This window comes from Botryllus schlosseri, chromosome 11, assembly GCF_051294905.1.
Source record: "Botryllus schlosseri isolate E-star chromosome 11, Bs_hap1, whole genome shotgun sequence".
NCBI classification, from domain to species: Eukaryota; Metazoa; Chordata; class Ascidiacea; order Stolidobranchia; family Styelidae; genus Botryllus; species Botryllus schlosseri.
This window is the reverse complement of record NC_137246.1, coordinates 17,433,103-17,448,163: the sequence shown is the minus strand read 5'-3', so window position 1 is coordinate 17,448,163 and position 15,061 is coordinate 17,433,103. Positions and strand designations below refer to the sequence as shown.

At 39.8% G+C, this 15,061-nt stretch overlaps 1 protein-coding gene across 2 annotated transcripts; it reads right to left on the bottom strand.

Moving 5' to 3' along the window:
- Nucleotides 1–396: 396 nt before the first annotated feature.
- Nucleotides 397–14,588, bottom strand: LOC145450563 (gap junction delta-2 protein-like). 2 transcript variants are annotated; one of them, XM_080329081.1, is made up of 7 exons: nucleotides 14,414–14,588; nucleotides 8,944–9,089; nucleotides 8,792–8,892; nucleotides 8,405–8,514; nucleotides 7,729–7,963; nucleotides 2,740–2,852; nucleotides 397–2,028 (listed from the first exon to the last, which is right to left on the bottom strand). In XM_080329081.1, exons 1-7 carry the CDS (start codon nucleotides 14,586–14,588, stop codon nucleotides 1,667–1,669), a joined length of 1,242 nt encoding a protein of 413 aa, XP_080185207.1. In that variant the 3' UTR covers nucleotides 397–1,666. The 2 variants fall into 2 exon arrangements, with proteins under 2 accessions (XP_080185207.1, XP_080185208.1); XM_080329082.1 differs by having other exon boundaries at nucleotides 8,792–8,889.
- Between the last annotated feature and the right edge of the window lie 473 nt (nucleotides 14,589–15,061).

The window sequence follows — 15,061 nt, the reverse complement described above, 5'->3', positions numbered from 1 at the left end:
GTAGACTTACTTTCTGATGCCGACGATGTTTGATGCAACCGTGAAGCGAAGTAAACTAATCATTACTAGTAGGATAGTATATTATTGGAGAAATGTTACAAAAACAGGGAAACTCGAGAACCCCTGGACGGTATATATACTATATGGCATCATCATATATAGTATAATGGCAGAGGGGGTCAAAGTACTCAAAACTACTCATTTAGAATTATAAGTAGCGATGCAAGAATGTATTCTAGTACGAGTAGAAGTAGTACTTTCAAAGGTAACCTAAAACTCCTTCAAGCAAAGTAGAATTGGCTGACTTTAAATTAGTATAAGGCCCGTAGTAGCATCGTCTACGGTGTTCGCACTTTGCGAGATTAGTATATACCTTGATAAAAAATATGGCGGATAGCGTAAAAATGCCATATGCTGTCATTTTATTTGCGGAAAAGAGAGGCAATATACTCGGATTTTAACTTGAACACGGATGTTCTCCAGACAAAAGAATTGAAATGAATTAGAAGAACTGAGAGCAGTGTCGCGCGGTCAGGGGAGGCAAGTAAGGCAGTACCCAGGTAATAATAGACGCAAGTTCGCCGAAATCTTCGATATTGAGACGGCCCGCAATATATGCAAGTACATATCTTATTGACCGAATTCATTCCCTAACCCTGAAAAATTTTCGCGCTTGGCGAGGCTGAGACATGAGTGCACACCGAGTTTTCCTGACAAAATTGTTTGCGCTGTATTACTAGTCTTGTTTTCACTGTTATCTAATCCGGCTCTCTGCTATCGGACGACTAAAAAAAGGTCATCAACATTCAAGAGACCCGTGCAATGGTTCGTAAATCTCATGTGACCCTTTGGTAGAAAACGTTGGCCACCCCTGTTCTAATTGGAGGAATATAATGCTTCTACTTTACAAACTGAAAACAGCTAAAGTAAGTAAGCAAAATCACAAAATGTTATGAAGTAGAAGTAGCAAAAAATTAGATATTCTAGAGCGAGTTCTGCAAGTAGGGGAGAACTACTTTGAGTATTTCGAAAAAGAAGAGGTATTTCGTTACAGACCAAGTCAATGTAAGGGTGAATAATGAATATATTTGAATATGTTTCCCGAGTAGACCTATGTCACATGAAAATATAGTTTATTGTGGTCCAAAACACTTTAATATAGGCAATAACTTTCAGCAAACGGTCAAAGAATGATATCTAATTAAGTACATGTATTCCTACAGTAGGCATATAGCGAAGACTTTAGACACACATGCACTAACATCTATGTAGGTGATTGACCTATAACTGTGTACTGAGCTCATAAATGTTGTAAAGGCTATATTCAAATTACAGTCACGGGATTCGTTTACAAAACACGCTTTTAAGTTTACAATCGACCGCATTTCATATGTGTTTAGACGACGCAATTCAGAATAATCGCTTACTTATGAAAACTAGGGTAATTCCGAATGGACGGGTAGAGTACTATATACAAAATACTATATTTCTCCGACAATGCGCTGAATGAGTATATATAGGTGAATATGAATACCTCTCTTATTCAGACTGTTGGGAGAGTAGGCTAGGAGATGTACGCACAAGATTTAAGACAGTCAAGTTCGTATCCCATAGATACGATGATTCTGATTTGCCCGGAAATATGTCTCCTGCAATGTTGGGTATATCACAGGTACGACTTTTCCACTTCCGCCGAATGAGGAGCTGTAGGAGGGGGCTTAGAGTTTAGCAGCAATCCGTACCTGTGGACTAGTGGGAAATTGGTTATGGGATAAGGAGGGGGTTTGCCTATTTCACTGAAGCCTATCGAATCGCTGTCAGATTCTGATTTCATTCTTCGGCCATCCTGATTATGTAAATATTTTCGATTTGTATTCCCAGTGATTTCTTCGCCTGATCCGCTCTGAGTTTCATTAGTGTAATCTTTTGGAGATTTTGCGCCGGTGACGTAAATTGATTCGTCGCTCTCCGCTGAAGACGGTGAACAAAGAACCTTGGCCAGTTTCTTGAGTCCGAGATATTTGATTTCTGAGATATTAATTACCCTCACTGAGTGATTTAGCCTATTTATTTAATATAGCCTGAATTATGATATCGATTGCATCATATCCATCATGATATTTATTTACATTTTTCCAAAGAGCCGCGGGCAGATCTTGTGTCGAGTAGTGAGAAAATTGAATTTGTAATTATCGAGTTGACGATAACGGCCAGACAAAATATCACCAGACGCTTAGACGAACAAGCAAATGGATTATGATAATTCATAAATCATCGACTTGATATATACCTTGGCACATATGCGTATATCTGATCTTGAATTATTTCTTCAAATGAATATTTCAAATTCATATATTCTTAACACAAGGAGCTCGTCGATCGAAGAAGCCTTGTGCTGTGTTTTTTTTTTTTTATCAAAGGTGACTTTTAAAATATGCGTTCCATACGTTTTATAAAAATAAAGATAATACAAAAGAGCTTTGAGAATAGTCACGATAATATTTAGAAAGAATTTCGCCGTCGTTGCTAGTTAAGACTCGCTCATTATCGCGAATCACACATTTACCGTGCAATAATAATTATATAATGATTATATTAAAATATTGACATCCGCTCGGATGCGTGAGAAAACAACTTTTATAGCGTTTTGCACGATCTCACAATGTATGCCTACTTGGAAAATGGTCGCCTAATGTATTTATTTTCACGAGTGGTGCGAGTGGTTAGGTAGTAACTTACCGATTATGTTAAGCAGCAGGCATATACAAGACACGACGAACATGAACCATAAGAACAGCGTTTTTTCCGTAGGTCTGGATACAAAGCAGTCCACGATGTGCTGACAAGGTGTTCTGGAAGGTAGACCATGTTTTAAGATTGACTATACAGCAAGATGTGATGAGTAGTTTTTTTCTGGTATTTTTCATTTTCGAGTAAAGTTGACTACGCAATGATATTCAAATCTAAGTGATATGAAGGAATTCTAGGTAAAGATACCCGCAGAGGTTCTCCGAATCGTGGTAACAGCGATGTTACTCATGTTACTAAAGAAAAAAAATAGCTATATTCTTTATTCAATGACGTTTACCTTAGAAGTATATAGCGCATTTCCGGGGCGCATCAAAACGTCTGCAAGTAAGAGTATGTGATGAAATATAAAATATACTCGACTATGCGTAACCTTGCAAAGAGTATATAGGCTGTATGATCGGAAACACACTCGCGTTTCGTCAATTGCTCAGAACAAAAACAAAGAACTAAAATGGCGCAACAAATTTATTGCCAGCGATTGCTTTCGTGAAATCAAGAGCAGAGGTTCCCAACCTAGCGGTCACGACCGCAATGGGATCGTTAGCCCATTAGCCTATTCTATAGGGATCGAAGAGGCGAAAATTAAATACCAATGACCATTACAAGAATGTCAATTAACCGGATGCTGTCGGCGGCTCATTCCTGAAAACATATAAAATAACGACCTCTGAGGAATTTGAATCCGACAAACAAGGTATCAGATCAGTTTACCCGTCATTTTAAAGCGTCGCGTTAGGTCAGTGTCTGGCCAAGTGTTGGGTGCGTAGAAATAAATATGACGGGAATTTCCCCTTTCGGTAAAAACTACTGGTTATCGGCAGTACTATGTATTAACAGGATACATACGCACTCGCCCAGCGCTGCTAAATAAATTATATAGATCGTTGTCTGCATTTCATGTGTCGCAGAACTTCAGGTAGTACTACTCGACTACTTCGACTGGATATAGATATAAATCGTTGAAACAGACGTATGTATAGGCCTACGTTGCTATCGTCTCAATAGCGGAGGTTGACGAGTTGACATGCTATTACTGCGCAGTGCGCACATTATCGCCAGCTTCCCACATAGGCAGTGAGTAGGTTTGGGCGGTTCCATACTAATACCGAGAATGCTATTACCAGGGCCGTAACAGCACTTCGTCAGCCCCCCAAAAAACTTTGGTCTTGGGCCCCCCATAGGGTTATAGACCCAACTTCTGGGGGGCTTCGCCCCCCAGACCCCCCTCCGGCGATACACTCTTCACCGCTATTCATCATATTCATTGGGATTTTGTTTAGTGAACCAGCTTTTGTCGCCTAAGCGCGCGAAGCGCGGAAATTTTCGACAATTAATGATTTCATCGGTAAGTATGATCGGGAATTGCATATATTGTTATCAATTTTTATCTTCTATCTGCTCACGTAATCAGATTGGCCGGTAGAGCTGAGTCAGGTGTGTTTGAAAAGGTAGGACCACTCCATAATAATTAAACATCTTCGGGCGTATACCCGTTGGCAGGAACGAAACAGCACCTCGTCAGGCCCCCAAAAACGTGGGTCTTGGACTCCCATAGGGTGATAAAACGACCCAACGATCACGTTGTTCGTGTTTGTCACGAAATTATCTGTACTGTATTGTGAGCCAGCGCGAAGCGCGAAAATTTTCGATAATTTATGATAAAATCGGTTAATCAGATCGGCGATTCCATATATATTATGCTATCAATTTATTGTCCTCTCTACTCACGTAATTAGATTTACTGGTAGAGCTGAGTGAAGTGTCTTGAAAACAAGAGGGCCCGTAAATAATGATTAAACATCTTCGGGCGCGCGGACCCGATGATATGACTTCGTTACATGATGTTATTTCGTGACTTCCAGTCTGCTATATCAAAAAATATAGAATCGCCCAAACGTAGGCTTCTAAACTAAGAGACGCACACGATTTCAAATTGGTATTTCTTCACTGGCATAAAATTTTTTCCAGGGGGATGGTATTTGTCTTGTGAGGTTCAAATTGCAAAGACAGGAACATTCGGCGCCAGTCATTTAGACTCCTATGGACAATTAAACCTATATGTATTTTGTATACATAACGAAGTCTTCGGTCTGCATAAGGGCATAGACATTTTCGGCCAAGCTTTTCTCGCTGCCGATCGTTCTGGCACACTTCTTGGAGTCGCATGTTATATGGCCTAAAACTTGATTGTATGTCTTGGTGGGTCGTGGCGCGGTAATGGCCCAATACCCAATAATAAAGATAAATGGCTACTTGAATTCGCGCGCAGCGCGAAAAAAAATTTTAAAAAATTGCTTAAATTTTCAAAAAATACTCTATGATTTATGCTAATTCACGAAATAATTTTGGGCCCCTTCGAGCTCGGGCCCCCCCCCCCAATTGGGGGGTTTGGGGTGCGGCAGTTACGGTGCTGGCTATTACCTATACGGACACGACCGCGAATGCTACTACCGAGAATGCTATTACTCATACGGACACGACCGAGAATACTACTACCGAGAATTGACATTACCGAGAAAGGCACGACAGAGACTAGACATTACCGTGAAAGGCACTACCAAGAATGGTCATTACAGAGAACAAGATCTATACCCGAGATTTGACACCGAATATACACAGTACACACATAGGGTTTCGGTAATCTCAACATAGGGATCCAAATTACTTGAATTTCCATTACTGTCACTGGTTGTGTCACCGTGACAGTAAAGAAAAACGTTTAACACAAAACTGAGATGGAGCTTGCGTTATCGAGAATAATACTGACTTTAAATACTTATACATAAAATATCACACTCTTGCGCTTGTGGATAATGGCATGACTCCTTCCGTCAGCGCTCCGGGCTTGACCAGGAATAAAGCTGGATTTAGCTCCGCTGTAGTACACTACGATAACAATCCGAATGGAGAAGACGTGTTTTCGTATCTGGTAGACGCAACTTGGTTTATGCCTCGCTATAATAAACCAAAATCAAGTTACGAAAGCACCCGCGTGTCAAATTACAAGGCACTTACTCGAGTTAACGAATGCGCACGGATCGGATATCCAAAATACATAGCCAAGTTATATTGAACTATTGGTCCAGTGTCGTGCGTAACTGGTTTCACACCTCTAATTACGGATCGCGAGTTACGATGAAGTACATACATACAAAAACAACAAATAAGGAGATCTCACAGACCTCGTCTCGCTATCATACCAATCAGTACCCGATTTCACGGCTAATCAACCCGACGCGGAATCTGTTATATCGTAATAGATTTCGAGATCATTAAGTTCGCTTGGAAGAGTAACGTCCGCCATTCGTTTTAATTGTTGTTTTTTGTTACTGATCGTCGTGCTTAAATATTCGGGCAAATGAATAGGCTCCTATAATATTAGCGCAAAAACGGCGGAAGGAAACAATACCTGACAGCACTGACCAATGATCATTGATCATGCATGTCGCGAGTGATCAGAATTTCATCATTTTTAATGGCGTTGAATGTTTTAATTGTTTTCTCTGTAATGTCCATTTAGGTCGTGTCTTTCTCGGTAATGTTCAGTCTCGGTCAGGGCTGGCCAACCTTTTCAGCCAAAGGGCCACATTCGATTGACGAACTTTTGCGCGGGCCACTATCCGCGCGAAGCGCGAAAATTTTTTGAAGTTCATAGGTCAATAATATTGTCACTTGATTATATTGCGGGCCTGCTGTATATCGCTGGGCTAAGTTTGCGAGGACTGGACTATTCGGCGCATGGACATATCGATATCGAAAGCTGCGACCAACATGCGTCAATCATTTCGTGCCTAGGTTTCACAGTCAACGGTCTTACTGCCTGTGCAAATGCAATGTCGCATATATTGAGCGACACTTTGTCTCGTAATCGCGAATATAGTTAGACTCAATCTGATACATTGGGTGTTCTTCAATTTTCACAAAAGGGCAACAATATTAAGAACAAGAAATCGAGTGACAACGCGCTAAGCTTGTAGGAAATTTTTACCTTTGATAAATCTATCGCAAATTATTCTGCTTTATTGTAGTGTACGAAGATATACCAATATATGAATGGTTGATGGATCTGTCAATGAGTCGAAACTGATATTTTAGTCATCACATCTCAAGTGTTGCGGCCAGACTAATCAAATTTTTGGTTGGCCTTGCAAGTACACAATCTGTGCAATCCATTTTTGATGATATTAGAAATTTCGGAAATTACCTCGCGGGCCACTCAAAACCTTCTCGTGGGCCACGGGTTGGCCGGCCCTGGTCTCGGTAATAGCATTCTCAGTATTGTATATTCCCAGTAACGTTCATTCTTGGTAATAGTATTCTCGGTAATGTACAATTGTACAATGTACATTTTCGGTAATAGCATTCTCGGTATTGACCGGACACGGGTTTCGGCGAAGGTGCTGACCATTTTTTTAGTAAGCAGCACGCCAAATTGAGGTTGAGAACCCCTGATTTAGCTCATCTGTATTCTGTAAGCTTTATAGTTACATGATTGTGACGATTTAAATATATAGCAATCAATATATATCTACATAAGGTATCGATTTCGATTTCACACAAAACTACTGCAACAATGTAGGTACGAGAGCAGAGACAGTATTCAGTATTCAGTATTCGGTATATTCAGTTGTCTTGGTCGTGGACGAAATCGCTTTGAATCCAGCCATGGACGCTATATAGAATTCCGCGGAGTATAAACGGTAAAGTTTTGAAATCGGATTTATTTATATATTCATTTTTCTTGAGGGAAAATATAAGAGTGGAGCAAGTCTCTTTTGACGTTGTGCTGTGTCAGTAATCAGTGTAAATTGCGATTTCAATACACAGTGAAAAGGACCAACTGTTTGCACACATTGAGAGAACCGCTGTCATTCTTTGCCAAAACGCAGATTTCTATATATCGCCCGAGCCACCAACCTGTCGCAATGGTATATTTCGGGAACTTCAAAGCCGTATAAGATATATTGTAGCCAAACGAAAACAGCTTCGGATCCCGTTCTTAAAAATAGCGCTATCACATAGGCAAATTTAATCCGTATATTCGTGGTTTTGCTGGTTTGTTGCTTTTGCAGCGCAGCAAGTTGTCTTTCTATGTCCGCTAACGATTGATCAATGTCGGTCCCGTCATCCTGCAGCTCGGCGGGTGTGTCGTCTAAATTGTTTCGGTTATTCAACGTAATTTCTACTAATTATGTTAACTTTGGAATATCGACAGACCAGCCAGCAGTTGTCAATGCTTATAATCTCTGTTCGGTGTATCCACCTTAACTGATTTTGCGCTATAGTTCACGACTAAAAGCTTTCGCTATTATGACTATATTTATGTAGCCTACTCTAATAATAACAAACAAACTCAGCGGTTGAAATTCCTCTCGGAATTCAATCTCTTAGGTAGGCTGTACTAGAATTCCCCAGCCTATGTTGATTGAAATTCGGAGATCAATAGATATTAGCAATCACTTTGTATTGTATGGTCTTTGGCGCCTATGTCCAGAGTGACCAGATAACATATGCAGTAATGAATGGCATACGGTGGGAAAAATTAGATTAATCCTGACGAGGAAGGTGGCATTATAAAATACTGCAGGTTCACCTTCCTCTCCCACGACCGCTTCTGGGGACTCTTCGCCATTGGTAGCTTTACGAGTGTGCTTTACGCGTCCTCTCAGGCTACCGTAGAATCCCGTCTTGCTCTTTGTTGACCTGTGGACTCGGCGAGGATCAAATATAGCTCGTGGAATGTAAAGGGGGATAGTGAGCGACAGTTGACGCAATTTTATTAGATAGAGGATTGACCGCATGCGCCATCGCTCGCCCGTGGCGAATGCAATTGCTGAAATTGTAACGTAACGTAACGATTGCATCCATTGGAAATATTCCACCTCAGCCTATCTCCCTCAACAAATCACTTTTATTGGTACGTCAATAACTATATTGTAAACCCTTTAAAGCTTGGATAGTATGTGTATCGAAGTCTTACCTGGTGCTCGCTTTCCTGCTACTTCCCCATTTCCCTTTCGTTGTCACTGCCGGCGGCGTCTCAGTTGCTACCAGTTCCTTCGTCCCTTCCTCGTACGTCTGCTGCGTACGACAAAATGTGACAACTTGAAAGAATTATTCCACTATTCTCACCTCGTTGTCGTTTTGCGACGACATCAGAACGTGGGTGGCGTACACGACGAAAATTATAGAAGGAGTGCAGACGGCAATTATTTGAGCAGCCCAAAATCGCAAGTGACTGATTCGGTTGAATTGGTTGAAGCACACATTTTTGCAGCCTGCGATGCAAAGTTTTACAGGTTTGCTACCTAGCTATTAATCGCAACTTCACACACAACTTTGTTTATGCATGTATGTCGTTCGCTAAGGTACAGTGTTACACCATTGTCTCGTTAAATGATAAAAAAATATATATAGTTACAGGCTGACGACAGGTGAAGTGGGTCAAATGTCGTAACGTTAAATGTGTTTTATCAACGCTTCATCAACATGCAGCGATGCTACGTAAATTACTGTTTATCGATTTACCTTACGAGCAAGGGAATAAGTTGAATGATTGTGTAACATTTGCATTGCGAAGTCATCGCTGCGAGGCGTCATTCAGTTAATGGGAGGTTCGTATCAAAAAAGTGTCCTGGTTAGTTGATCGCCTCGGGTATATGTGGTCTGTCTCGGTCCAGTCTTCCTACGTAACACGTAGCAAATTGCGGTTAACAGAAAGGCATATTATTGAATAATAATCCATCAGGCCTGAACGTGAACCCGGTTGGCCATCATTCAAATTAGTAGATCGTGTTTTTTTGTTCAGCGCAGTTTATCTTGCGAGATCGAAACTCAAGACTAAGTCATATTGTTACTTTACTCAGGCGAAGTATATAGTTATATTGCTACTGATAAACGAAATGGTATTAGAAATGGAAATTGCATTTACTCTTGATTGTGGAGACAGTAGAGGGAAGACAGCTATGAAGAATAACCAACGCACAGTTTTACATCGTTGTCCATGAAATCAGCTTTACAATCAAGAGAATTAATTTAGCTAATCACTTTATAAAGCAGCATTTACTCGCCTACAAATTTACCAAAATATAATATATTTCAATTCAGCACATTAGTCGCGATAAACTAATGTGGACTTAATATCATGGTAAGAGTAAAGTTCAGTAGTTTCGTAATGAAGCCAGGCCAAAGTCTTTTGCGATTCGTATATTAACTGATAAGGTAGTATGGACATTCGAAATATGCTAAATATTGTATGTTTATATCGGTAATATATCGGACGGCCAAGACAGGTATTGCGTTGAAACTTCAAAGAATAGTAAAGTTTCCACATTATTGGTATCTTTTGTCCGTATCAGTACTTCGAAATCGGGACCAAATACTGTTTTTCTCTGATTGAATAAACATGTTTGTTAGGAGTAAGAAAAACTAGGACTTGTTTGTAAACCTGGGTTGCAGGTGCTTTTACAAATGTGTATGCGAATATTGGATATATATGCGATGGCGGGTTTGTAATTGTGGCGTTACAAAAAGGTCCTTCCGACATTTACAATCGTACACATTTCATTTTATCATGCAGCGACGAGGGAAATGTGATTCATGAACAGATGCGACTTTGAATAGACAACTCAATTGAAATCCAGATTTGTTGTGTAACGGTTGAAAGTCGTTTGTGGAGTATTGTAAAATTTCGGATCAACAGAACTGATTGCGGGTTCAGACAGTCATTTGAAGATAGTTTTCAAGTTATTTTTTTGTACGTGTCAATCTTATGTAAGGGCATTTCCTTTCCGCAAAATCACCATTGAAGTTCCTTAATTGCTTCATTATACGCCATCACATACATTATTAGGCCTACGCCATACATAAAAACTTGGTTGGTGCCACGCTCCATTCATGTTCGTGTTCGTTATACGATCCTCGATATTTCAGAGGTTCGTGTTCGCAAGCGAATCTTAGAAGTTTCCACACTATACACCGTGAGCATTTTTTCGGAGTAGCAAATGTATTAATTGAATAGTATATTCATATTGAAATGAACCCGGCTGACACTTTTCAGGGAAAATCCTGAGCAACTAGTAGAGAATTGGAAAGGACATTGTATATCAACAGTCGTATCTCGAAATATGACGTCACCAGCATGAAATGAGATCTCAAATAAGAGAGCGATTTGTGTGCCTTGGAGTCGACCTTTATCAAAATACATCAGCCCAAGCTTTGTCATCAAAAGGAGTTCGTGTACCATCTTAAAATAGTACATCGAACGCTCTCTTATTTAAGATCTCATTTCATGCTGGTGACGTCATATTTCGAAATGTGAGTGTTGATATAGTGTTCTTTCCAATTCTCTACTAGTTGCTGACGATACCCCCCTGACGAGTGTCAGCCGAAAGTATTCGGGTTTATTACAATATGAATATACTATTCAATTGTATATTGAAGTTCTGTACCTCCAAGAAGCTCTTCAGAATGTATCAGTAATCACAACATCTTTCATCAACATTCTTTCAATGGCAACTTATTATCACTCTGTACATCACGGTGACAGTGCGAAAAGTGATTACAAAACCGGAATTGAGCAACCATAATTTTCAGCCAGGTTTTCCGAATTACAATATAATTAGAATTATAACAACTCGGTTTATTCCAAATTACACTAGAATTAGAATTATAGCCCGTTTTTTATTCCAAATTAAATTAGAATTAGAGGTAAAGCTACCCATTTTCTTCCAAATTACATTTGAATTAGAATTACTGAATTAGCTAAAACTTTGAATCGGGTTCAGTTCATATATAAATTAATTGTGAATTGTGTCTGCGCGGCTCTGATTGTGTCTGCGCAGAACCCTATCTAATCTTGCGATAACCTGACGCAAGTTGTTGCAATTCAACTGTCTGACACTCCAATGTTAAATACTGAACAAATGTATGATCTGAAGGTGGCGAGTTATAGTGCGGGATTCACAATTAATTAAGCGTCGTTGAGAAAATCCGACTGCAATGTCCGAAAGGCGCTTTATATACGCAAGTGCAAGACGAGATAAAAAGAAAGATTACTAAATTACTGCAACGATTGAATTACGTAAGAAAAATAAATGAATGACCATCGCCAACAGACCACATTCATATATAAGCACGAGAATGTGACAAATGCCCGATGCCCGTACAGAAAGCTTGGCTCGTTTCGTACTACGCAGTTTTCCGCTAGCATTTTCAGGGAAACAAGAAATTAGATTACAATTAAAATTGGAGCATAGAAACATTTCACAAATTAGATTAGAATCAGAATTAGAGCAAACTAACATTTCACAAATTAGATTAAAATTAGATTATCGGCATTTCGCCCTAATTATTCTAATTAGTAGCCTAGGGCAGCTTCCTAAATACTCAGAATTTATGTAGTATGAAGTTTTAATCTATTTGTAGGAATTTCATATTGCAGCTTTTTGCAACTTTTTTTATATTTTTCATGCAACTTTTTACTGTAACTATTTTATCAAGTATCGCTTAAAATTTATAAAGGAGAATTTTCAAAAACATGTTATAAAACTACTTCTAGAATGGCTTCATTCTCTTGATTTGCATAACACGGAGCTATATGTGATGGATTATAGACGCATTTCCATGTTAATATATGACGCAAGGGCTTGCAAGCTAGGTTCAACAGCCTTAGCCAACCGCGACAGTGTCCGAACTATGATTGATTCTTGTTGTTTCAATTTGAGGCCGTTTCCCATTTCACGGACGCCCAGGCGAGACCGTCTAAAGCAGTGGTTCTCAGCCTTTCTGGCTTCGCGGACCCCTTGTGACTGCCACGGACCCTTGCGGACCCCCTCAAGTTTTAGTTCAACTTTAACTTCATTATAGTGCCACTTTTATCTGTCTTGTGCAAATATGAAGTGTAGGCTTGTGATAAACAGCAACAAAATGACTTTTCGTGATAACAACATCATACTGTTTATGTAGAAATTGTGTAGAATTTTATGAGTTCAAAGCTAACTTTGCAGCTGTATTTCTTGAAGTAGGCCTACGTGGCTCTAAATATCAGCGTCTTCGATTCGATATGAACGAGTGCCGAAAATCCCTTTCCACAAAGATAGATGGAGGCTAATGCCATATTAACGCGTAACGTTTCCGACGACACTTTTGGTGTGATCGCAACATTTATGGCCATAGAATGAAAAAGGATATTTTTAATGAACATATCACGCCCAGCCTAGTCATTTTTATCTAGCATCTCATCTTGGAAGTTATTCTGGAGTAGTGCGGTTATGTATATCACATGATAGAATGGACTTCGTGGCGAGAGGTTTCAATCCCTTGATTGGGAAAAGTTAGGAAGCATACTCCAGGTTTTTTTTATTTCAAACCACTTAACTAATTTGGTGACACTGACTACGAAGTCACTCTGATTGATCTTACTATATATCACCATATTTTAATATTTTCCACAAACTCTCACAAAACGTCACGAAAGAGCAAGATGTTTGTATCAGTATAGATTATTGGCAATTAAAATGAATTTGCACAGTGATATTTCATGTCATACGATTATTCTGATGATGTGAGTAATGAGGTTTTAGAAGTTGTTGAGGAAAACTGGCTCATGCTTTCCCTAATTTATAAATATACATATTAGGTTAACAATCATTTTGCTAACTTAGAGGTCTCGCGGACCCCCTGGAATTGCTTCGCGGACCTCCCCGGTTGAGAACCGCTGTTCTAAAATTACATTTTTACTATGTGTCGCCTTTTTCAGGCTATTTATTTTATTAAAGACGCCATCATTGCTGTATTGCCCTGGAACAAGTTTGCAGACCTATAGGGTTTAGGGTGTGGTATAGTATATTTGTTTTGGAGGCAGCGGATGGTAGGCTTATCGCTTTGCTGTTTGACTTTCTGCGGAAAATTATTCCCGCATTACGTTATTTTATTGATGCGTACTGGCAAAAATGTAATTTTCGGCTGTCTCGCCTGACCGTCCGTGAAATGGGAGAGTACCAAATTTGACAGCTCTGCGGGAGCTGACAGCGAAATTTTAAACCCAAGGAACATAAAAGTGTATGCATGATCGATGGAATGGCCAAAAAGGAAACTGAACAAGCAAACACCCAGTAAATCCTAAGCTGTTAGGTTGTACAACGTAACCTTTCGAGTATCTCACTCTCACAAATATAAGTGCAACTTTTGTTACAATTAAATGCAACTTTCTCACGATTTTAGTGCAACAAAAAGTTGTCCTACTATTTAGACAACTAGAACTATCTAGTAGTACAAGTCCGTACAAAACTAAGATGTAACTATATCCATTCCATTATCCATTCCGGTTGTAAATAAGATAAATGATTCGCCGCCGCTAGTACTTGGCCAAGAGCAAATTGGATGGAGCAAATTCGTGAGTTTATGTTCTCGCAGAGACAAAGTTTTATTCAGTCCTGGTGAAAACACGAATGATATTTGGATTCCACAGTGCCAAATTATTCACACTGTTTTGATAGCCGCTATTTTAACGCGGGTCATACGTCCAATCAGCAACATAAATATATACACGCGTGTGGCCTACTAAAGGTAGGCCATGACACGCGTGAGTGCAAAATCTCACCTGGCGTCTCGGTATTGCAGTAAAAGTCCGATTGCTCGTCGGAATACACCGCGTCACCGACGCTCGCGACAATGATAAAGCGAAAGACGAAGGTTGCCGTCACCCAGAGCTTTCCCACCAAAGTCGCATGCTCGCCCACTTGTTGCAAGAGTGTTTCAAGTAAATGCCATCCCATTTGGACGTTGTCGGGAAATCAGTCGATTCTAACCTATCATCTGTTCGTTAGATAGACATATTTCGTTTTAAACCTTCGGTATTCGTTATATCATAGACTTCACTTCTGAAATATACAGATTTTTCGGAGTGTCACTAAACTTTTTCTCGATTATCGTCGCTAGATGGCTAAGCAGAGGCCTATAAGAAGAGAATTGCTCGATGCGTCAGTACCAATGCGCTCATTTTGATAGTTTTGACGTCTCGTACCTTTTCATTGCAAACATGGGGTATTTAAAAGAATTTGACACTTAACCGTTGGATGTTGGGACATATGGCTGATTTCATTGCGATGTCACGATGTCAATCATGCAATAATGTGAGAAAACATCGGGGAGTTGGTGCAGATGATTGATCCACGACCAACGTGCCTCGAGAATCTGCATATCAGTCGTGGCCTTGGTGAGATACTTGGCATTGACGATTCGCTGTGGC

Excerpts from the sequence above, each read along its gene's own strand:
- LOC145450563 (XM_080329081.1), bottom strand. The coding sequence starts at position 14,588 with ATGGGATGGCATTTACTTGAAACACTCTTGCAACAAGTGGGCGAGCAT. Across the intron at positions 9,090-14,413 it reads CTGCAATACCGAGACGCCAG|GCTGCAAAAATGTGTGCTTC; the intron begins GTGAGATTTTGC and ends TTTGCATCGCAG. Across the intron at positions 8,515-8,791 it reads AGCAGGAAAGCGAGCACCAG|GTCAACAAAGAGCAAGACGG; the intron begins GTAAGACTTCGA and ends CCGAGTCCACAG.